Source organism: Alnus glutinosa, chromosome 12 (genome assembly GCF_958979055.1).
Source record: "Alnus glutinosa chromosome 12, dhAlnGlut1.1, whole genome shotgun sequence".
NCBI classification, from domain to species: Eukaryota; Viridiplantae; Streptophyta; class Magnoliopsida; order Fagales; family Betulaceae; genus Alnus; species Alnus glutinosa.
In genome coordinates, this window is record NC_084897.1 from 24,044,837 (window position 1) to 24,068,952 (window position 24,116).

At 33.9% G+C, this 24,116-nt stretch overlaps 1 protein-coding gene across 3 annotated transcripts; it reads right to left on the reverse strand.

Moving 5' to 3' along the window:
• Positions 1-7,090: 7,090 nt before the first annotated feature.
• LOC133851104 (MADS-box transcription factor 23-like) lies at positions 7,091-17,096 on the reverse strand. Of its 3 annotated transcripts, none has more exons than XM_062287415.1 (9): positions 16,938-17,096; positions 16,630-16,848; positions 11,096-11,174; positions 8,889-8,950; positions 8,013-8,112; positions 7,897-7,938; positions 7,763-7,804; positions 7,436-7,590; positions 7,091-7,343 (listed from the first exon to the last, which is right to left on the reverse strand). In XM_062287415.1, exons 1-8 carry the CDS (start codon positions 17,009-17,011, stop codon positions 7,438-7,440), a joined length of 771 nt encoding a protein of 256 aa, XP_062143399.1. In that variant the 5' UTR covers positions 17,012-17,096; the 3' UTR covers positions 7,091-7,343; positions 7,436-7,437. The 3 variants fall into 3 exon arrangements, with proteins under 3 accessions (XP_062143399.1, XP_062143397.1, XP_062143398.1); XM_062287413.1 differs by having other exon boundaries at positions 7,721-7,804; positions 16,938-17,095; XM_062287414.1 differs by having other exon boundaries at positions 7,721-7,804; positions 16,630-16,845; positions 16,938-17,094.
• Positions 17,097-24,116: the final 7,020 nt, after the last annotated feature.

Consider the following 24,116-nt stretch of genomic DNA (forward strand, 5'->3'; position numbering starts at 1 on the left):
GATTTGCGCCCCATCCCTCAAGAGAGAGAGAGAGAGGACAGTGGCAATTACACTGGCTTGTTCATGTGCCTTTGTCGGCGGACATCCTCTCCACAACATGTGCCCTAAAAGTCTTGTTCAAATTAATGCTTTTCGATTTGTACGAGCGCGCAGGTCATGAATCGATCTCTCAAAATGGACAGGTACAAGTAATTAAAGAATTCAAAGACATGTTAATTTTGATCGAGACGACACAGGGACCATAACTTAATTAGTACTACTGCTAAATAACATTAATTCCACGAGTTAAGATCAAGAAAGAAAGTCTTTTCATCCCATCCCCTTAGATGGTTTACGTTAATTATTGACTCTTATGTCAATTCAAATATCGTTTATCAACCAAAAGTAATCATGCATGCAACAGCTATAAGATGGTTAACGTTAATAATTACTCTTTTGGTTGAAGGCCGAGGGATAAAAGGAATCCAAGAGGGTCAGAACAAGATAACATGACATATATGGAAGTTGGAACCATGGACACCAAATCCTAGGGGCTAAAATGTTTGCATATGGCCCTGTCCCCTCACTCCTCTGCTTTATTTATCTCTTCCGGCCCTTACAAGATTTTAGAAACACGACAAGTAGCAAGTCCCCACAAATTTTGGTGGGTGTGACAGGTGAAGCTGTACGTGGTTCTTCCAAACTCACATGCTGTGTATTCACATTAGGCTTAGTAAATACTCTCCATTTTAACTAAAAAATTACATTTTTTTTTAAGATTTCTTTCTTCTTTTTATAAAAGGAGATTTTTTTTTTAATGTTTTTCTTATATATATGCCAGTAGAATTTTCAGGAAAAGATCAATATTATGCGCTTGCAAGATTTGCCAGAATCTTTAACATTTAAATAGAGGTGCCAAACACTTCTTTAGACAACCACTGCCACTCAATCTTATTTAAGAAATAACAATCGAGCTGTTCAAGCAATAAATCATCACTAATGGAGATTTTCTGATCTGATCTTTCCATTATCTGAAGGAAGCTAGGATTCATGTAGCTAGAAGAATGTATCACGAGTCCACATTATTCCAATATATTTACCATCAAAAATTAAAAGAGATAAAGTAACAGATATATAACAAATTAAAGGTCAATGCTGTCATCAAATCTTGCAGTTGTTTGTCTGCAGATGTGTCAATTCAACTGACAAAGTGTCGATTATTAGTATCCAAAACTTCATTATGGTAATGATCACTTCATATGGGGCCGATCGATCGGCTCCATTATTATATAAACCTCGAATCACTGATTACCAACAAACTATGGTAAAATATCAATTACTTAACTTATTCAGACAGCGTCTTCTAAACCACCAATGAACCTTTTTCTTTCTTTCTTTCTTTTTTTTTTTTTTTTTTTTTTTTTTTTTTTTTGGAGATGGATAACGATAAGTTGATGTGATAAGCAACAATCATTTCAAGGAAGAAATTGGGATAAAGAGATAACATATATAAAAGTGACAAAAATAAGTTGATTTGAATTGTAATCCTTTTGTAACTGTAGAGCAATATTCTTGTTAGACAAGTATTGTTATTACTTTTCTTAAATTTATTAGCTTATCAGAATAAAGATGTTTGAAGGTGGAACTAGCATTTGATACTAGAGCACTAACTAACGTGACAGCGATAAGAACGTCAAGAATTTAAGAGCGGAGATTGTTATTAATACCTCAGTTTCATATACGAAAGATGAACAACGCACTCATAAATGTTAAGTTTTACATTAATTAGTTCATTATTATGTGAGACTAGACAATTTATAAGTGATTCTACATAACACAAAATTGACTAGTCTATTTGAAGTGGTAGCTCAAATATAACTAACGTTTTTTCTTGATTGTTACATACCAATTTTTATTACAGGCCAACTCGCGTAACAATTTATATATAATTGATAAAAATAAATCCTACATGACCATCCACGTTTTAGTAATAAAAAATTATAGTACCCTAATAAGAGTCCATAAGAATTAGAGACATTTATGTTTGAAAACGAGGAGAATTTTGATTCTATTTGCTGCGGTGTTCAAATTTTTCAAATAATATTTTATCTCATTTTTTTAAAAATTTTATTTCAAAAAGTCAAACTACCCAAATATTTTTTTTCAACTTTATTTGCCTTTGTCCATAATATGTCCGTCTTTTTTATTTATTTATTTATTTTTTTTTTTTTAAAACTCTAATAGGAATAGAGGCTAGATGACAAGGTTGTGAGTAAAGCGAAAAAAAATAAAATAAAAGATAAACGAAAAAAGGACTCCCTGCGAATTAAGGCCCACAAAGTCTGTACAAAAAAGGATTGAATACTACATAGATGCTTGGCACCAACAAGAGAAACGCATCTTCTTGTCACTCATGAAATTATTGAGCAACCATATGGGAAGGGTGCAGGCAGCATTGTGGAAGGAAACCCACATTTGTGTTGAAATGGAGAGGGAATCCACCCACCCGCGGCGATCCTCAAACTTGTCTGGGTGCGCCACGATGTCGCCTTCGTGCTTCCCCGTGCATGAAGAAACGGGATACTCTCGCATCCATTGCTACTGCAGCAGCAGCCATAACAAAAGAAGCTGGAGATGGCGAAATCTTCTTAGGAGGCTTGTCAGAGACGGTAAGAACTTATATGGGTCTAAACCTTTGTCTTTCCATTATGATGCTGTTAGCTATTCTCAGAACTTCGATGATGGGTGTCACAATGAAGTGCCTGCAGGACGCCATCATTCTGTAGTGTTTCAAGATGTTAGATGGGATTTCCATGAGTAATGTAATCTTCTTAAGATCCATCGCATACGTGTTAGAAATTAATGCCTTTTCTTCTCATGTTCATATATTATATATGCTTTTTTGTCTTTTTGGAATGCGCCATTGATGTACAATATGCTGCTACTAGTAGTACTAAGTAGAAAATAATGGATCGATCTACGTATAGCTAATTTCTAAGCTTTGTCTTTAAATTCTCTCTGTTCTCTTGGACTTCTATGGCTTAAAAGAAAAGAAGAATATAAATTTAGTCGCTAGCTGCTCATCAATTGGCTGTTGTCGATATTCGGATGCTGATCCGCTACAGTGTTATTCCCTGCAATGCATTCAAATCACTTGTCATTATCCTACTTCACCCACTTATGCTAATTTCCTGGGCATTAGTGTTTAGTCTAATTTGGCGATCAAAATATTTCACTTTTTTGGGTAAATTTTAATGAAGATTTGTGTCAAAATTTTTAAAATATACATCTTAAAATAATAATATTTTGGAAATTAACTGGATTTAATCGAGAAAATCTCAACCGAGAGCTAGATGAAATTAAAAAAATTAAAAAATAAATACACTAAATTGATACATTTTAAAGTTTAAAGATATAATTACAAAAATAATAAAAAATAGAAGTGGGAAGTGAAATTTTCTTAAATTATCATTAGCAACTTATATATGTATGGGAAAAGAAAGACCGGTTTGACAATTCCATTTGGGCATGTATGATTATAGTAGGCTCTTATCCGCTGAGAAACTAATATCGAAATGGGCTAAACGGGCTTATTATGGGAAAGATTTGCACGCGCTCCCTCAATTATTATTAATAACTTAGTAATTAATGGATCGGTATGGCTGAAATTCTTTGTTATTAGGGGATCATTGTATTACTTGAAAAAACCACCCAAAGATTAGCAAATTTTTGTAAACATATGAAGGTGAGGCATGTAATTAATACAGAATAATTGCAATATGGTTTTCTTTTGGGGTAGTGACTTTATATAGTGGGCGTTAAGGCAGCCCACATGACATAGCTGGGGAAAGCCAGCCCTACACAAGTTAAAGGCCACAACACTGACGGCAGTGTGGCATCGGCTTATTTTTGTATTATTCTCCATTTTCACTGGGCCTTCATCTCATGACTGTGACGTTGACATGATACTACAGAGTACGGACTGTCTCATATTCGAAGGACTTAATTTTGTCACGTGAGTTAAATATTATTTTTACTCTATTAAAACAGATTAATTTTAATTTTAATTTTTTTAAAAAAAAATTAAAAAGAAACAGATAAGAGGTGGCCACCTCCAACAAAAGAGTAGCTCGTGCATGCAACCAGTCCAAGCAATAGAAATGGGAGTGGTTGCGCGGGCCATCCTCCTCTAGTGGTGGGTTGATGTGTATATATATATATATATATATATATACATACATGTTAACCCTTACATTTGAGGTAGTCACGCGAGCCGCCTGTTTGTTGAAGGAGCCGTTCTACACAAGGGACTGTCATCCGTCCCCTGTCATCCCATTAATATTAAAAAATTAATTTTTCATTAAAAAATACATAAGAAACAATTTTTTAATAAAAAATTAATTTTTTATTATTAATGGATTGTTGGGGGACGGTCAATCATTTCCCTTGTTGAAGTGGTTATTTCATTTGTCTTTTTTGTTTTTGTTTTCTGATTTTTATTAAAAAAAAAATTTAACTGACATGGCATATCACTTAAAATTGCACAATTACTTAAAGAGATTAAATTTATATTTTCCCTAATTTAATATATTTGCTATCACACCTTGATTGATCATATAGGATTCTATATCACTTGATTAACTCTTCATGCTTAGGGGTGTAAGATGAGCCCAACCGCTCGTAAATTCGGTTTAGCTTAGCTCGGTTAAATTTGGTTCGGTCTCAGTTTGAATAATAAATGAGCCGTAAGTGAACACAATAATATGTTCAAATATTAAACGAGACATACTCGTATAAACTCGGTTCGACTCAGATAAACTTGTATAAACTCGTATAACTTTATTTTTATAATTTTTTTTTGTATTATTTTAATTTTATAATAAAAACATCTTAAGTAAAAATGAATTATCTTCATAATATGATAGATATAACTTGAGTTATTGTTGTAAGTTTAATTTTATAGATTTGTGTGTATTAGTGTGTTTGTGAGTATGTATAGTTATATGTGTGTACGTATATGCACGCACATAATTTGTATATGTGTATAATGAATTTATGTATATACATATAAACTCGAGATTATATTATTTAAGATTCAAGTTAATTTTTTTAGTGAACTAAAATGATAAAATTTTAACAATATTTAATTAATTAATGATTAGTATGAATTTACGAAAATGTAAACAATCATGATATTTACTTTATATAAGAAATGAATAAGTTAATTGAGCAATTCATGATGATAAGATCAAGTTCGACTCGTGTTCAAAATAAAATTAAACGAGCCAAGCTTAAACAGAATACCTCGTTTTGTGATAAGTTCGAGTTATACTCGTGTTCGAAATAAAATTAAATGAGACAACTTTAAACATTCAGTACTTGACTCTACTCGACTCGAATACAACCATGACCATGCTTATAGTTATATGAGTATATGACAAGTTCATTTTCAGAATTGCATTTGGGAGTAAAAAATAGAGTAACTTAGCATTTCTCTAAAAAGAAATCTCTTAATTTTGACATAAAAAAGAATATAAAAAAGAAAAAAAAGAAAAGAAAGAAAAGTACTGTGCTTTTTGGGTCCAAGAAAAGGATTTTGTTAGCAAGGCTGGGCTAGGCCCAATTAATCATGCATGGGGAATCAGAAAAGTGGGAAGATATTTCCTCTCTTTCATTCCCCACACCACCTTGTATTTAAATCTCCCGTGCCGTTGCTCTTCTAGATATTTTCACGCTCTAATCTACCGACGTAAAGTGGCTCTGTCCAGGTTCGAATCAGATCCTTGTCTTTTTTCTCCTTAGCTCTGATAGCTGAAGCTCATTCTCCTCAATAACGACCTTTTCTCTCATAATCTTTTCATTCATGATTCGTCTTTCTGGGATTAATCATCAGTGTCCGTGTCATTCAACTCGTGCATGTATGACACGCACACGTTTGTATATACACAAAACAATTTGTACGTAATTGATCGACGTGTGTTTGTGTAAGCATTTATGTAGAAATTCACCTTTACTATGATGGGTTTATTGTTTTGGCAAGTTTCCTCGTGTCTATGCATGTATGTGATCGTTTGATGCAATTTCCTTGTGCTCGATGATTTGTTCGATGCAATTTCTATTCAATACGAAATGGGAAATTTTCTTGGCCATCTCTGGTTTGTATCGGAAAGCTCAATTCGAGGCCTTAATGAAGCTTCTTTTTTTTTTCTTTTTTTTTGGGGTATGGAAAATATCACAGTTCGGTTTCACGGGACTTCTCTAGTTCTCTGGTTAATGTTTGTCCAAATCCTCAGCTGAATAGACATGTTTTAAAGGGTTGCTTTCATTCTTTGAGAAGAAGGGTGCCAAATCATACGCAGAGTTTTTCTGCTCACATCAGTCACATGGTTCACGAACACCACTGGGGAAGGAGGAAAAATTGTCCCTTGATGTGTAATAATTGGTACATGCCAATTGTAATTTGTACAGCATATATATTCAATGCCTCATCCATTGAGATACCCCCTTTTCTGAAAAAAAATGAACCCATGATACCATATCTGTAAACATGACAAGGGAGTGGATGACACTAGAACAATCAAAAGCTCAAACAACACCCCTGCAATAGGATTACTGAGTATCTGATGAGAAGTGGGAGAATTAAGGTACTGAAGGTTGATATCCTTCAAATATCTACTTTTTATGATCAGGTACAGTCATTATTGAGTGGTATTTTAGAGAAGGGGTTCACCTGATGTATTTCTGATTTGGTTTTTGTATCTGCTGTCATCATACATTTCTTCTTCTGATACAGGTTTCGGATGAGTTTTGCTTATAAGAACTTTCTGGTTCAAGATGACATTTTGTTATAGATCTCTATTAAAATTGTCTTCAGTTCTCTGATTTGGTTAATCTTTCTGATTTATATATATCTGTATTTGATTTACTACCAAACTCAACTAGAAGAATGGAGTTCAATTCAGACACTATGCACATAATCTCAATCTATGGCTTAGGCGTAATCTAGTGGAGTAAGGTTGGATAGGTCTTAGGCTTAAATCTTATCAATAAAAAGGGTCAATAATAATGATGATGATAAAACAGCAGGAGTATAAATTAGAGCTGAAAAAGATTTATGTCCCAAAAGATTTCATTCAGATTTTCACAGAATGTAATTTACAAAGATACACCAGATATTTGCTTTCACCAATATCACAACTGAGCTTGTGGTTAATTTCAGAGACAAAATGTCATACTGGTGATTGTCCTGATTCAATTTATCTAGCTCATCTCACACCAGGAAGCATGTCTTCATTATTTGTTCAGAGCAAGTCGAATAATATTTGTTCATAATCCTCCGTGCATTTCTTTGATGTAGTTATACTCTGTTGCAGTTTCATGTATTAAAAAAAGAAAAAGAAAAAATGAAATTCAGTCTCCAATAACTTTTATGAAGGGTGTGAAAGAATTTTTTTACTTTTACTCTGTTTCTTTTGCTGGTATCTCATAAGTTTGTTGCTGGGGCTGGCATAGCTGAAGATGGATAGGGACATGCGAGTCCTCACTGATGTTAGTTCCATATGGAATGAATGAACTTATGCTTGCTGCAGTCATGTTCCTTGTGCTGTAAACCTGAGACACGAGTCTGATTGTTATGCTCAAGAAGTCTACTAGTCTCATATCTTACCATTTCAAGGGATGTAAGGATGGTTTATAAATTCTTGAGGGATGTTTGGAGTTCGGGTGTTATAAATCAGAATACCTTCTTGTACAATTCCCTGTTTTCTTGACGTATGAGGTTTACCTTCTTATACAGTTCTAGATTTTCCTGATGGATAAGATTTCCCTGTAATAAAAAAGAGTAGGTTTTATAGATGAAATAATTCTTTACAGAAAATTGTGACAAAGAACAACTAATGTTTTTTCTGGAAAGAAGACCTTTCCGTTTAGTTCTTGTATTTCATCGGTTAAGATTTGTTCCTGCAGAAGTTAAAAGACCATGTTAAGAGTCACGCAGGTGCTATTAAGCATTCCATCAATATTAAGTTTCTTACCTTTTTCAGTCGTACACCCTGCAGACTCATTTCTAGTTGATTCTCCAGATCTTGTAGGTCTTTGATGCCCAAACCATAAAGTTGTTCTCCCATCATATGCCTGTCTTATCGTGACATTATTTTAATTCTAGGTTACCCATTAGGGGTTAGATTTATATTCTATATCTTGGATCTATTATAAGATAACTAGCTAGCTGAGATACATGAGGTCTATTCATTGTCGTTGAAGCATATATATTATTTGCTACTACATGGTTTATATAGTTTCGAGTAAACTGCATGATTATACTGTTAGTGTTGGAAAGACATAGTAATGCAACTGGTTTTTGATGTGTTTCACTTGGTGCACATTTATCTTGATCTTATGTAATAGTTTGAACTTCTGAAAACTAGAGTTTGAATCTGTTATTTACTTGATGTTTATTTATTTTTACTACTGGCAGAGCCTTTTTTTTTTTGGTCTATCTTTTCTGTGTTTGACAGACTGGGTATGTGTTGAAAAAGCAAGAAATTGACTGTAATTCTGTCAACCCCCTATATTTATTTTATTTTATTTTTTATTTTTTCTAAGGGGTTTATATTAATAGAATTATCAATTATGCCTCATTTGTCTTATCACTTCCAGGATGTCAATGGATGCTTTTCAGTGTCAGCAAATATTTTAATATACATTTCTTACTGTGATATTATGTTGCTCTTATTTTTGTTGGACTCAAATAATTCCTAGGTTAGCAAGGTACAAGCATTGTGCATAGCATCAGCATCCCAGAAATAGTCTACTCATTTGTGGATTATCATTTCTGATATTTTCAGGTTAATCAACTTTTCCTTTTTGTTGTGAAATTATGTAATTGAAGCTAAAGAGAGAGATTGTACCGCTGATATTCTTGCAAGTTCTCTAGTTGTTGCCTTAAGGTTGCCGCCTCCCTTTGCCAAAACTAGAAAGTACAGTAACACAATTAAGTAAAATTATGAGATTCTTTTCTGCATCCTGACTAAAAGGAAACAAAGAGATTTAAAAATGTGTCCATAAACTACTACATATAAGACAAGAATTTTAACTATGACCATTTGCTGATTTGAAATTGCTTAAAGCCAAGCTACTAAAGCAATATTGGGCTGTTTAAGAGCAGTGGCAACAAGTAATGTAGTCAGTATATGATTCTCTTTGATATGTTTGATTTTTTAATGCATTAACTAACACTAATTTCTTAGTAGCTCAAGTTTGTGTTTTTTTCTTACATATACGTATGCAATCATTTAAGGTGTAATTGTCATATCTGATTCAGAGTTAGGTAATGACCTGTTGAATTGTGCTCCGTTCTTCCATACTTTATTGGCCTAGTGGTTATGGAGTACAAATAATAAGCATGTACAGCTACAGATAATAAGCATTTGAATTTGGTAACCTCTTTTCCTACATATGCTCGCATTGATGGAAAGATTTGTTATTCGCTACCATGTACATGATGAGTGCAGATGTCAGTGATAAGCTGGCAGGTTTATTTGAAAGTTGTGAACTTATGTTGTGCATGCGACTTTTGACCTAGGTCCAGTACTTTGTTTGCTTTTCTATTGGATAAACAGTTTGTAAAGAGGACGAGGAGTCAACAGAAGGAGCTCTCAACGAGCGAGAATATGTTGATGTGAAACTGATACCTAGGTTCGTTTTTGTTCTGCCATGCTAATTAACTCAAAGTAAAATAGGAAAAAGAAAAAAGAAAAAGTTAAATCTGACTTCACTGACTATACATTGTCATCCTTTTGTACAACTTTACTTAGGAAACCAATCCACTACTTTCTATTAGGAAGAACTAGTTCAATCCGACTTTAGTGATTATCACTGTACTTTGCCTTGGGGACCATAAGATCCCAGAGTAATTCTATAAGTTACTCTTGTGTCTTTTTTATGTTCCTTCAATAATGATGTGACTTTTAAAATCACAACTTGATTAAAATTCAATAATGATCAATCACAAGTTCACTAGTGATTTTAAAAGTTACATCATTTTTGAAGGGATACCAAAGTAACAAGAAAGTGACTTTTAGCATTACTCAAGATCTCAACCTTATGCACAAAATGCACAAATATGCTTGCAATTGAGTAGTGAGAACAAACGATAAGGGGCTGTGCTTGTGTTCAAATGGACACTTATGGGTTAGACGTATTGGACACAAGCTTGAAGTACAAGCTTTAACTTTGGACTTGAGGGTAGCATGAGATGGACATTTCAGGATAAAGGGTATAATTCTTGGACAAACCATCTTTGAATTAACAAACTAAATCAAAATTTCTATATTCCTTTTTTTTTTTTAATTTTTTTTTATAAGTAAAATTTTATGAAAAAAAGAAGAAGCAAACAGATCTGCAAAATGCAAGCCCTAACAAAAAACAGTAAAGGGGGACCGAGCATAAGCTACAGACAAGTCTTCGAGAAGGAAAATCTCTATTAAATGAAGCTCCCCACCCCCATACCTCCTACTCAATGGGAAAAGCATCCTCTCCAAATTAAGTGAAATTGAAAGGATCTATTTTACATATGGTCAAGATTTTAATTGTTTTATTGTTGCATATAACAGTGTACATAGCACCACATTATTTAAAACTTTTAAATGAAGTGACAATATATTCATCATATGAAAATATATACATCATTGGATATGTGAAATTTAATTTGAACCATATATAATTATTGAAAAGTAAAATTTTGAAGTTCGGATGTTATCAGTGGGTGTGGCATGCAGTCTTGCAAGTCATGTTCAAATGACCAACACAGCAAATGTATGTGTTCTTAATTTAGAAAACAGTTGAGAAGGGAGCACGGAGGTGGAGGTTTCAGGGCAATTAACACCATACAATATTCCAAGTTATGGAGTGATATAGTGCTTTCAAGTCTTGTTCTCTTAGAATTTCCTGATCAGTACTTCACTTGCTCTGTTAGTGATCACTGACAATGGGATGATAAAGAGTGTATATGATCATGAACTTATACAAACAAGTTTTGGCAGACGGCTTATGCAAAGTCTCCAGTTACTGTGGAAAATTTGCGAGAAGGATTGAAGGGAGCTTAATGTGAGCATACCTTGGCTTCTGATTCTGGATTCTGCAGTTGCTGATGTCCCTCCTTTGATTTGTGATATCTCTCAGTTATTGCTTTCATGCTGATGAAATTAAAAAGAATAATCAGATTTTGCAATTTTGTTACTGCTGTATGTATCAGTGTGTAAATAGAGCAGCTAGCCATGCATGAGACACCCTTCATAGTGGAAGAAAACATCATGTTCCTGTTAAAGTAAAGCCAGAAGAAAATATCATGCTTGGTGTAAACATAATGTTATACTCATGAGTCATGACAATCTTAAGGTGAGACATGGCCTAGATTCTCTCTCTCTCTCTCTCTCTCTCTGGTAGACTAAATTTCCACATCCACAGATTGAATCCTTAACCTCCTCCCTTGTATCACTCAACTAGAAGATCGTAAGTTATTTCTATGAATTTAAGAGTAAATCTCAATAGCTCAGTTCAAAATGTGCAGTTAGCTCGACCTTTAGTTAGTCTGAAATTAGTCGCATGAAATGATGGAAGCATTCTTAATTCTACGTACAATTCTCGACATTGATAATGGATGGACTTTCAAGCTTTCACTTTTGGGTAGGTGTCTGAAGTGCATGTGAGGAATTAGTACCGGCCATTAGGTTCTTTGAATCGCAACCTTATTTTATTTTTCTGTTTTTCTTTTCTAAGAATGCTTTCGGCTATCTTGTTGCATGCTTTCCTGCACATGGTCCCTCCATTTAGGGTTTATTAACGATTTAATTCTAGGTATATATCATATATACACTAAACTAATAGTGTTATCTTTTGGAGCCTTTGAATTGGGGCAAAAGCTAGCTTAAGCCACTAATTAATGGTTACACAGGATATACAATTAGGACGTATCAGAGAGTATGGAAACTCGTTAATTTTATTCAAAAAGTTGAATCAACCTAATTATACCATAGGTTATTCTATCAAACTTGCAAAAGCAGGCTATGAAAGATATTGGTGCAATGTAGCCACAATGACATACCAAAATTTTCGGCTCCATAAAGGTATCAATATAATGGCTTGCTTAATTCATAATTTTCACGAGAATTAGGTCATGACATGTTTAATATTGTTCTTAGTTTTCTACAGGCACGAATCTTCCCATGGAAAAAAAAAAATGGAAAACTTTTCTATATATAATTGGCAGTGTTGAGGAAATTATCATTCTCAAAGCCCAAGTAAGCCCATGACCGAGCTTTGGCCCAGTTGGTCCAACCGACCCGAATAAAGACCCATAAAGACCGGTTGGTCATCACGGTCTTGGATACTTCTTATAGAATCTTATGAAAATCTTCGATTACCAGAGTTGGAGATAAACACAGTTGATATGGCTCGGAACATCTTTACCCTAGGAACACGTGAAGAATGCATACGGAATCCTCATATCCAGCTGGTCCCGTAAACGGATTTCTCGGGACTATCACAAGGTGATATGGATGAAATATGCTGAAATGCTTATTCCGGAATTATCGCAAGTAATTATGAGAAGATTTAATTCATAATTCCTAGATAGTTATAGAATGAGAATGACTCTTTCTCGGATTTTCCGAAAGAGTAATGATTCATTGCCACCTTTTGATACAACTTTTCACTACTTTGCTTATGTGGCAAGGTAGTTCTCTATCTCATTTTATTTTTAAAACTCAAAAAGTAGTAGGGAATCATTTTGCCACATAAGTAAGGTAGTGTAAAGTTGTATCAAAAGGTGGCAATGAATCATTACTCTTTCCGAAATGATCATATCCCACAAGATATGGTATAAGAAGCCTATTTAGATTTGGTTGATAATTAGTCCAACTCGAATTGGACTCTTTAGAAGATAAGGTTTAATCCCACACGAGTTAGGGATTAGAATCCTAATTGAATTATAGTCAGAGCACTCAAACTGTATTAGAACTACATGCCTATAAATAAGCTGCTACTCCAAATATCAAAACTCTCTGATCTCTAACGTGCTCTCATAGTCCCAAATATTTGTCTATTATAATTTGACCTAGGCATCAGAGGTTTCAGCACATCTGCCAAGCTCTTGTGTTGAGCTTACTTGTAGGTGTTGGAGAGAGCGTATCAAAAGGTGACATGTCATCAAATCAGAAACTGTGCCAACAGGCCGAAAGAAGCTCGTGAATGAAGAAGAAGGCTTTTCAATTGCAAAAAGGAAAAAAAAGAAAAAAAGAAAAAAAAAAAAAGGATTAAGGCAACATGTCTGTGTAAAATGTAAATGGATCCTAAAATGAGAATTCAAACATAGCTTTTTGAGCTGCTGTGATAATGTATGCTACCTAACGGCTAACACACATGCTACCACCATCCATTATTCATTATGATTGTGTACTGATGATTAAGGATAATGATCACTTTTGCATTCAAAATTAAACAAATGTTATCCATCTATGCAAGTGATCATTATCCTTATCATGTACACACTCGATCTCAATAAAGGTATCCAAACCGCTAATATTACCAGAACCAATATTATATTACATTAGAGATTTAGAGTAGAGGAATGCTACATATATACTCATCCCACAATATCTCACAAAATTGATCATGAGGTAATGTCTAATAGCCAGTGAATTTATTTATTTTTAAACCAGGTTGATCCAAAAGTTACTAGATCTTGCTATATATGTCAATTAGCTTTGTAGAATATTTGTAAGATGTTTGTGTGATATTTAGAATCAATCTTTACGTTGCTAGAAGCATCACTATGTAATTATACTAGGTTTTGGAATCGGAATCATCCCAATTTATCATGTTCATCCTGTTATAAATGGCAAAAAGTCAACTTTTGGACACATGAAATAAGAAACTAAAGAGGTTTTATTAAATCAATTGATGTTCAATAAGCTTAAGCCGATAATAAATTAATGATAAATTTAATTATTTAATTAAATATTCTTACACTTCTCCTAAGGTATAAACTTAAACTCTTCATCAACAAATGAGACTCATCAATACATTGATTATTTAACTGATCGAAATGAAGGATTTAAACTCAAGACGTCTCTACTATAATATTAACCGTATCATATGCGAGTAACTAAATTAAATCCCATATTAGGTATTAATCATAATACTAAATAATATATAAATTATTGTTGGCCGGGTCCAAACTTATAAGTTTAAACATATGAATTAGAGGGTAGTGTCAAATCATATTATATCAAAGTCTCATTTGGAGATTCCTTACATATTTATATATATCTGGTGGGCCGGAGCTAGCTTACACATGCATGAGGTGAATAATGTGTGATATGATATATCATGAGAGGCAAGTTCTATATATTGACAAAAAAGGAGATCAAGAAGAAGAAGAAGAAAATAAGAAAGAAAGATCTGAATGAATGTATATGAGTTGAGCTACATCGATCTCATGTGTACGTTATATTGAAAAGACAAAGAAGGAAAAATGAAAAGAAAGAAAACGTAGAAAAGATATATCTAAAGTTGAGCTACAACTCTTGCGCCGATGGGGGTTCCTTTATTCAAAGAGCCATTTAATTCAACTCGATCTCAAGTAATAGGCCATGGGTCCTATTAATTCTGCATTTGATTATAGTCGATTATGTATTTCTTAGTAAATTTTTAATAGATTAATGCTTTTTGTAACATTTGTTTGACCTGTTTTCAAAAAAAAAAAAAAAAACATTTGTTTTACCTTCCTCAAATTATCAACCTAAAAAAAAATTATTATTATTTTTTTTTCGATCAAAAGATAGATTTTAACTCATGTGTCACAAAAAAAAAAAAAATGTTGTTTAGTGTCGTTTGGTTTAGTGTCGCTTGTACAAAATGACGCTAAATAGTTTCGTTTATTGTTCAAATGACACTATTTGAATAGTAAACTACATTCAAAATTTAAATTTAATGTCATTTGAATAATAAACGACGCTAATCAAGAGTCCATGCAAACCATATGGCTAGTTTCGTTTTCCAACCGACACTATTTAAGCGACCAAAAATGAATAGTATCTTTTTTTTTTACTTAAAAATAACAGTTTGAGTAGTGATATTCTTTACATTCATTTCATATTGGTGATGCAGGAGAAAATCAAACACAAATATAGAATTAATTGGTCTATGATGTGGCGATGAGATTGATTTGGTTTAAGTAAGAAATGAAAGGGTCAACTACTCAAGAAGGAAAGAAGAGACCTTTGGGAAATTGTGATTTAGAAGATATTTTCTACGGAGTTGTCAATATCCATCAAGGGAAAGACCAAGAAGGAAAGAAGAGACTATCGACAAATCTCTTGATTTATCTTCTAAAAGAATTCCCATATTTATATTTACGTTGTCGTCAAGTAATATTATAATTATTATATTTTTCCTAATATGGTAATTTTTTGGCACCAAGTATTTTTCATTAATTTGGAGATATTGTTTGGCATCAAGTATTTCTATAATATGCTTATTTGTATTTATTTCAAGTCTTAGGAGATTTTATTTCCTTTAGTAGCCATTAGGGCTTTATTATAAATAGGAAACGTTTGTAATGGAACAATTAATGAATTGAATATTGATATTTTCTCAGAGTTTCTTTCTGTGTTTTGGGATAATTTATTTGTCTTCTTCCTTGCAAACTGCCTGTTAAATAGCCTGCAGAATAATCGCTATTCTGTCCGGCGTCAACTGGCTGATAATGTGACATGTTTTAAGTTGTTGAAATGCTACGTCAATAGGTTTAAAATAGGTGTGATACATAAATGTGAAAAGTAACATTAATTGTATCCTTAATGATACTTTTGTTTGAGTAAATACCCTTTTCTATCTCCCATTCCTTGTTAGAAATTGATCCAAGATAATGAAAATTAACTTCTTCGTCTTTTTATTTATTTATTTATAATTTATTTATTTTTTAAAATTTTTTAAAGTACTTGCTTGCAATTGATCATTTCAGTACTAGTACTCCCTTGTTTTTGCTCCTAGTTATACCAAAAATGCATTTTTCTCTAGTCTTCGTAATGCCTAACTTATGATCAGTAGAATATTCTTAGATAAACAATCTAACAATCCGTGATATATAGATATATATATGTTTATTTGTTTCGTTTGGAACTTCCAAACCTAGCTAAGAGAGTAACTGGTGCGATCGATCTACGAGACTACGACGGATTAGGAAAAAAGCATGCATTTCATCAGCTACTTCTCTTTACCTGATAACATCTACGTTATAAATCATGATCACTTTCCATCTTTAGGCATCTTCTGCCATGTCTGATTGAGTGAAATATGTGATATCCAAAATGCAAATCAGTCCCAGTACTATATATATATATATAGCAGGTTAATTTGATTCTAGCATTCCCAAAGAAGATCATCCGGCCAAAGGCCATTGTGATCGATATATCCATAAATAATATCAGCCTATATTAAGAATGACAAACATATTTTTTGACAGAAAAGAAAAGTAATAAGAAATTGCAAGAAAAAAAGAAAAAAGAAAAAGCGTTCAAGTAATACAATCATCATTCATCACAATATCTGAAATATATATATGAGCTAAAATTGTGCGAGAGTCCAGACCTGGTGCTTGCAAATTCATATAGTTTTTCAGTGCTGGAAAAGATGATAAGACCAACTTCAGCATCACAAAGAATGGCCAGCTCCTTGGCCTTTTTGATCAATCCCTTTCTCCTCTTTGAGAAAGTAACCTGCCTGCTCGTTGAGTTACCGATCCTTTCAATTGCAATCTTCCCTCTCCCCATCCCCTTCTGCTTAATTTCTATACTTTTAGGGTTCCTGCTGCAATAAAGACATTAATAAATATATATATATAGTTTAAAGATCAATAGGGTAAGACTAGAAAGCAGGTTTTGATGATCAAAGCTTACCTGGTACTTGAGACTGATAAAAAACAGGCTTTGTTTACTATTGACAAGATGGTGTTCGTTTGAGCTAGGTTCATAGGAGAGAAAACGGCTTAGGGGGGGTGAATATATACAGAAATGGCCGGTAAATGGGGAGAGTGATTTGAGGTACATAAACAATTAATTATCAATGCTCTCATCTATACTTTCTAAAGTGAATTAAATACTCCAGTATATATATATATATATATATATATTCATATTTTATCCAAGTATTTTGATGGCGGCATCGATCTGAGCTAGGTATCATTGATCAGTGACACGTGCGTCTACTAGTGGTACTATGTTAGGAAAATTTTAATGGCTCTAATGGCCTTCCAGCAGGCACAGTAAACAATATTATATATATGGCACAGTACGTTTCTACATGAAAGAAAGTTTTATTTCTGCATCCATCACGTTCCATGTCGTTTGGTGGTTTTTGCGTCCTAACCTAGCTATAATATTGTTCGGTATTTATTTTATTTGAAAACATTATCATCAAAGGCTTCACAATTTTATATTTGAGTGAATCATCGATCGAATTCGAAAAGAAAAACCCAGATTATATTTGTCGTTGTAATATTAATGGTCCGACACTTTTGCCATTGAAAAAACAAAGGGAGGGACATTATGCATGGTCTGCCTGCGCGCATTTCTACATGTATTATAAGTCTGTTAATACAGAAACTATAGCAATACAGCGCAGGTGAATTTGGAGGTGGTATATATATATATATATATATATATATGTAAAACAGTGAAATTTTCGGTCCATGTGTCAGGCAAAAAAAGGCAAGAAAGAGATCAAATTCATGCATGTCCAAATGCAAAGGCCATACTTGCAAAAATGGAAAAAAGAAAAAGAAAAAAGGCAAAGGCCATATCCAAACACTTTACAGGCCATATCCACACATGGTTGGAGGTGTTCCTACCAAACACAAACCGCATATTAACTTTCAACTTGCTTTATATATCTATTTAAACAGAGCAGCAACCCCTCTTTCTCCTAGAAGCTAGGTGCATGTAGAAGCTAGTACATATTTCTTTCAACTTCATGTTGGGGTAATTCTCCACGCTCCTCTCAAGTAGCACCCCCTTGAGGCTACCCTCATTCTCTCCCTAATAATTGGTATTAAAGCTACTGTTAGCTTCCGCTTAAATGAGTGTTTTGGTATTTGACACATTTGGTTTGGTTCCATTAAAGAGTGTGGATGGCTTTCAGAGCAAAGTCGTCATTCTGTTGCCCATAATTGGTGCAATTCTTGTACACGTGACATTATTGGATTTGTAAAAGGACTCACACGCAATGGGGAGTTGGGTTAACGCAGAAGAGATTCACATGTGAGGTAGAGATTTGTTGTGAGTGCGAGTTGTTAATATATATACTTAAGTACACCACTATTGGTGGACTTTTCAGGCGATTCTCTTCCTAACAATTTTAAAAGTCATGTCAAAGATTGTGTGGGTGAGATTGTGTATCGCATTACTCTTAAACAATACAATAAGCTATTCGAGGTGTTTTGACCTCCAAAGTAATGAATACAACATAAGTCTTTTTCATGATTTCTAACCAATGAATTTGATCTTGTATAAGAGCCTATTCAGTCAACATAAGTTGCTAGATTTTTTGCTTCTTCTAATAGGGAGGATGAGGTATGGTTCTACCCTTTTTGTAATTCAAAGCTGGAGATTGCAAATCACATCTTTTTAGGTTATGATATTGCAAGGACTATATGAAGGAATTCAAGTTGGCCTTTAAATGTAGAAGCTTTTGTTGATTTGCATGTACATCTCTTGTTGGATTAAGGCTATTGTCCATCCTTCTAATTAAATTCTTAGCTATCCCTAAAAAAGAGTCTTAATTTTCAGATCTTTGCTATGGATCAAATTTGGTTTTTTAGAAACCAAATGTTTATGTGGATGTGCAGTCTATTCTAAAAGGTATTAGACATGCTAAATCTCATACTCAAGTTTGGGATGGTTTAAATGTTGAATGTCATCTTTGGATGCCTCCTCCTTTAGGCACTTTAAAAGCAAATTTTGATGTTGTTGTAAGAGAAAAGTTCTATGTGACTTCGGTTGTGGTTGTAATGATACAGGTCAAACCCTAGATGCTGGTTCACTAAAGATAAATTCCACTAAGGTTGGTATTGGTGAGGCTACAACAACTCTTAGCAACTAATTTAGCTTTTTCTTTGGGTACTAACAAGCTTCTTCTAGAGGGAGACTTACTTGTTACTGTTATGGCTCTCAAAAAGCCAATTTTGACTAAAAACGGAAGGATTGATCCTATAATTAGAGACACCATCCTCACTTCTTCTCATATTCTATTCTGAAATGTTGCAAAGGTTCATAGACAAGCAAATTGAAGGGCTCATTTGGGGGCTAAATGGGCTGCCAATTAATCATGGTTTGTTTGGACTTTATCCTCATAATTCCTCTATTTTCTCTTTTATGTATGCTTGTCTATAGCCCTTTCCCCTCTTCCTGTATTTACTCAAAAAGGAAAGAAAAAAAAGTTACTAAAGCAAATTCAACGAATAACTGAAATAGAAGGTCCACTACGTTTAGCCTATTACAAAATGCAAACTATAGAATATGAAACCCAAATCTACAAAACAAATTCTATTCAACATACAATGTAAACGCTTTGCATTCTCCGCCTCAGTTATAAAATGGACTCCAGCCGGTTGCTTCACTTTCCAAAGTCACATCACACCAGACCACATCTGCCTCAAGATCTGTGCCTCGTCAGACGCATCAATCATCAAGCCTTGAGATCTGCTTCTTGTCAGACATGTTGACTCATTGTGCTTTATTAGAAATTGAAGGATTGATCCAATAATTAGAGACACCCATCTCACTCTTTCTCATATGCCAGTCTGGAATGTTGCAAAGGTTCAAAGACAAGCAAATTTAGGGGCTCACATGGTGGCTAAATGGTTAGCCAATTAATCATATGGTTTGTTTGGACTTTATCCTCATAATTTCATTCTTTTCTATATGCTTGTCTATAGCCCTTTCCCATCTTTCTGTGTTTACTCTAAAAGAAAAGAAAAAAAAAGAAAAAAAATTACTACAGCTAATCCAATTAACAACTAAAATAGAAAGTCCGCTTTGTTCAGCTTCTTACAAAATGCACACTACTGAATATGAAACACAAATCTACAAAACACATTCTACTCAACATACAAGCAAACACTTTAAATTGATTAGTCTTTTTCTTGATTTCTAACTCTCATGAATTTGATCTTTTATAACAGCCTATTCAATCAACATAAGTTGCCAGATTTTTTGCTTCATCTAACAGGGAGGATGATGTATGGTTCTGCCCTTTTTGTAATTCAAAGCTGGAGATTGCAAATCACATCTTTTTAGGTTATGATATTGCAAGGACTATATGAAGGAATTCAAGTTGGCCTTTAAATGTAGAAGCTTTTGTTGATTTGCATGCATATCTCTTGTTGGATTAAGGTTATTGATAATCCTTCTAATTAAATTCTTAACTATCCCTAAAAAAGAAAGTCTTAATTTCCAGATCTTTGCCTCTGTTGCTATGGATCAAATTTGGGTTTTTAGAAACCAATTGTTTATGTGGATGTACAGTCTATTCTAAAAGGTACTAGACATGCTGTTTATCTCATACTCAAGTTTGGGATGGTTTAAATGTTGAATGTCATCTTTGGATGCCTCCTCCTTCAGGCACTTTAAAAGCAAATTTTGATGTTGCGTTTAGAGAAAACTTCTATGTGACTTCGGCTGTGGTTGTAATGCTACAGGTCAAACCCTAGCTGCTGGTTCACTAAAGACAAATTTCACTGAGGTTAGTATTGGTGAGGCTGGTGCAACTCCCATAGCAACTAATTAAGCTTTTTCTTTGGGTGCTAACAAGCTTCTTCTAGAGGGAGATTCACTTGTTACTATTATGGCTTTCGAAAAGCCAATTTTGACAAAAAAAGGAAGGATTGATCCTATAATTAGAGACACCCTCCTCACTCTTTCTCATATTCTATTATGGGATGTTGCAAAGTTTCATAGAAAAGCAAATTGAAGGGCTCATTTGGTGGCTAAATGGGCTGCCAATTAATCATGGCTTGTTTGGACTTTATGCTCATAATTCCTCTCTTTTCTCTTTTATGTATACTTGTCTATAGCCCTTTCCCCTCTTCCTGTATTTACTCAAAAAGGAAAGAAAAAAAAAATAGTTACTAAAGCAAATTCAACGAATAAGTAAAATAGAAAGTCCACTACGTTTAGCCTATTACAAAATGCACACTATAGAATATGAAATGCAAATCAACAAAACACATTCTATTCGACATACAATGCAAACGCTTTGCATTCTCCGCCTCAGTTATAAAATGGACTCTAGCTGGTTGCTTCACTTTCCAAAGTCATATCATACCAGGCCACATTTGCCTCAAGATCCATGTATCGTCAGACGCATCAATCATCAAGCCTTGAGATCTGCTTCTTGTCAGACATGTTGACTCATCGAGCTTTATTAGAAACTGAAGGATTGATCCTATAATTAGAGACACCCATCTCACACTTTCTCATATTCCAGTTTGGAATGTTGCAAAGGTTCAAAGACAAGCAAATGTAGGGGCTCACTTGGTGGCTAAATGGGCAGCCAATTAATCATATGGTTTGTTTGGACTTTATCCTCATAATTTCCTTCTTTTCTGTATGCTTGTCTATAGCCCTTTCCCCTCTTTCTGTGTTTACTCTAAAAGAAAAGAAAAGAAAAAAACAATTACTACAGCTAATCCAATTAACAACTAAAACAGAAAGTCCCCTTTGTTCAGCCTCTTACAAAACGCAGACTACAGAATATGAAACGCAAATCTACAAAACACATTCTATTCAACATACAAGCAAACACTTTAAATTGATTAGTATTTTTCTTGATTTCTAACTCTCATGAATTTGATCTTTTATAACAGCCTATTCAATCAACATAAGTTGCCAGATTTTTTGCTTCATCTAACAGGGAGGATGAGGTATGGTTCTACCCTTTTTGTAATTTAAAGTTGGAGATTGCAAATCACATCTTTTTAGGTTATGATATTGCAAGTACTATATGAAGGAATTCAAGTTGGCCTTTAAATGTAGAAGCTTTTGTTGATTTGCATGCATATCTCTTGTTGGATTAAGGCTATTGTTAATCCTTCTAATTAAATTCTTAGCTATCCCTAAAAAGATAGTCTTAATTTTCTGATCTTTGCCTCTATTGCTATGGATCAAATTTGGTTTTTTAGAAACCAAATGTTTATGTGGATGTGCAGTCTATTCTAAAAGGTATTAGACATGCTATTTATCTCATACTCAAGTTTGGGATAGTTTAAATGTTGAATGTCATCTTTGGATGCCTCCTCCTTCAGACACTTTAAAAACAAATTTTGATGTTGCTGTTAGAGAAAAGTTCTATGTGACTTCGGCTGTGGTTGTAATGATACAAGTCAAACCCTAGCTGCTGGTTCACTAAAGATAAATTTCACTGAGGTTAGTATTGTTGAGGCTGCTGCAACTCTCTTAGCAACTAATTTAGCTTTTTTTTTTTTGGTGCTAACAAGCTTCTTCTAGAGGGAGACTCACTTGTTACTATTATGGATCTCAAAAAGCCAGTTTTGACAAAAAAAGAAGGATTGATCCTATAATTAGAGATACCCTCCTCACTCTTTCTCATATTCTATTATGGGATGTTGCAAAGTTTCATAGACAAGCAAATTGAAGGACTCATTTGGTGGCTAAATGGGTTGCCAATTAATCATGGTTTGTTTGGACTTTATCCTCATAATTCATCTCTTTTCTCTTTTGTGTATGCTTGTCTCTAGCCCATTACAAAATGCACACTATAGAATATGAAACGCAAATCAACAAAACACATTCTATTCAACATACAATGCAAACGCTTTGCATTCTCTGCCTCAGTTATAAAATGGACTCCAACTAGTTGCTTCACTTTCCAAAGTCATATCACACCAGGCCACATCTGCCTCAAGATCCGTGCCTTGTCTGACGCATCAATCATAAAGCCTTGAGATTTGCTTCTTGTCAGACATGTTGACTCATCGAGCTTTATTGGAAAGTGAAGGATTGATCCTATAATTAGAGGCACCCATCTCACTCTTTCTCATATTCCAGTCTGGAATGTTGCAAAGGTTCAAAGGCAAGCAAATTTAGGGGCTCACTTGGTGGCTAAATGGGCAGCCAATTAATCATATGGTTTGTTGGACTTTATCCCCAGAATTCCCTTATTTTCTGTATGCTTGTTTATAGCCCTTTCCTCTCTTCCTGTATTTACTCTAAAATAAAATAAAAGAAAAAAACAATTACTTCAACTAATCCAATTAACAACTAAAACAGAAAGTCCCCTTGTTCGGCCTCTTACAAAACGCACACTACAAAATATGAAACACAAATCTACAAAACACATTCTATTCAACATGCAAGCAAACACTTTGCATTGATTAGTCTTTTTCTTGATTTCTAACTCCCATGAATTTGATCTTTTATAACAGCCTATTCAGTCAACATAAGTTGCCAGATTTTTTGCTTCTTCTAACAGGGATGATGAGGTATGGTTATGCCCTTTTGTGATTCAAAGTTGGAGACTGCAAATCACCTCCTTTTAGGTTATGGTATTACTAGGACTACATGGAGGAATTCAAGTTGGCCTTTAAATGTAAAAGCTTTTGTTGATTTGCATATCTCTAGTTGGATTAAGGCTATTGTTAATCATTCTAATTAAATTCTTAGCTATCCCTAAAAAAGAGTCTTAATTTTCAGATCTTTGCCTCTATTGCTTTGGATCAAATTTGGTTTTTTCGAAGCCAAATGTTTATGTGGAGGTGCACTCTATTCTAAGAGGTATTATACATGCTGTTAATCTCATACTTAAGCTTGAGATAGTTTAAATGTTGAATGTCATCTTTGGATGCCTCCTCCTTCAGGCACTTTAAAAGCAAATTTTGATGTTGCTTTTAGAACAAACTTCTTTGTGGCTTCGGTCGTGGTTTGTAATGATACAGGTCAAGTTCTAGCTGCTGGTTCACTAAAGATAAATTCTTCTAACTTCTAAGGTTAATATTGGCGTGGCTACTGCAACTCTCTTAACACCTAATTTAGCTTTTTCTTTAGGTGCTGACAAGCTTTTTC

Bases quoted from the DNA above. Each gene is read 5' to 3' on its own strand.
- LOC133851104 (XM_062287413.1), bottom strand. From the start codon at position 17,011: ATGAACCTAGCTCAAACGAACACCATCTTGTCAATAGTAAACAAAGCC. The intron at 8,113-8,888 runs GTACAATCTCTC...ACGATAAGACAG, and splicing joins AACTTGCAAGAATATCAGCG to GCATATGATGGGAGAACAAC. The intron at 7,591-7,720 runs GTATTCTGATTT...CTCGTGTCTCAG, and splicing joins ACAGGGAATTGTACAAGAAG to GTTTACAGCACAAGGAACAT.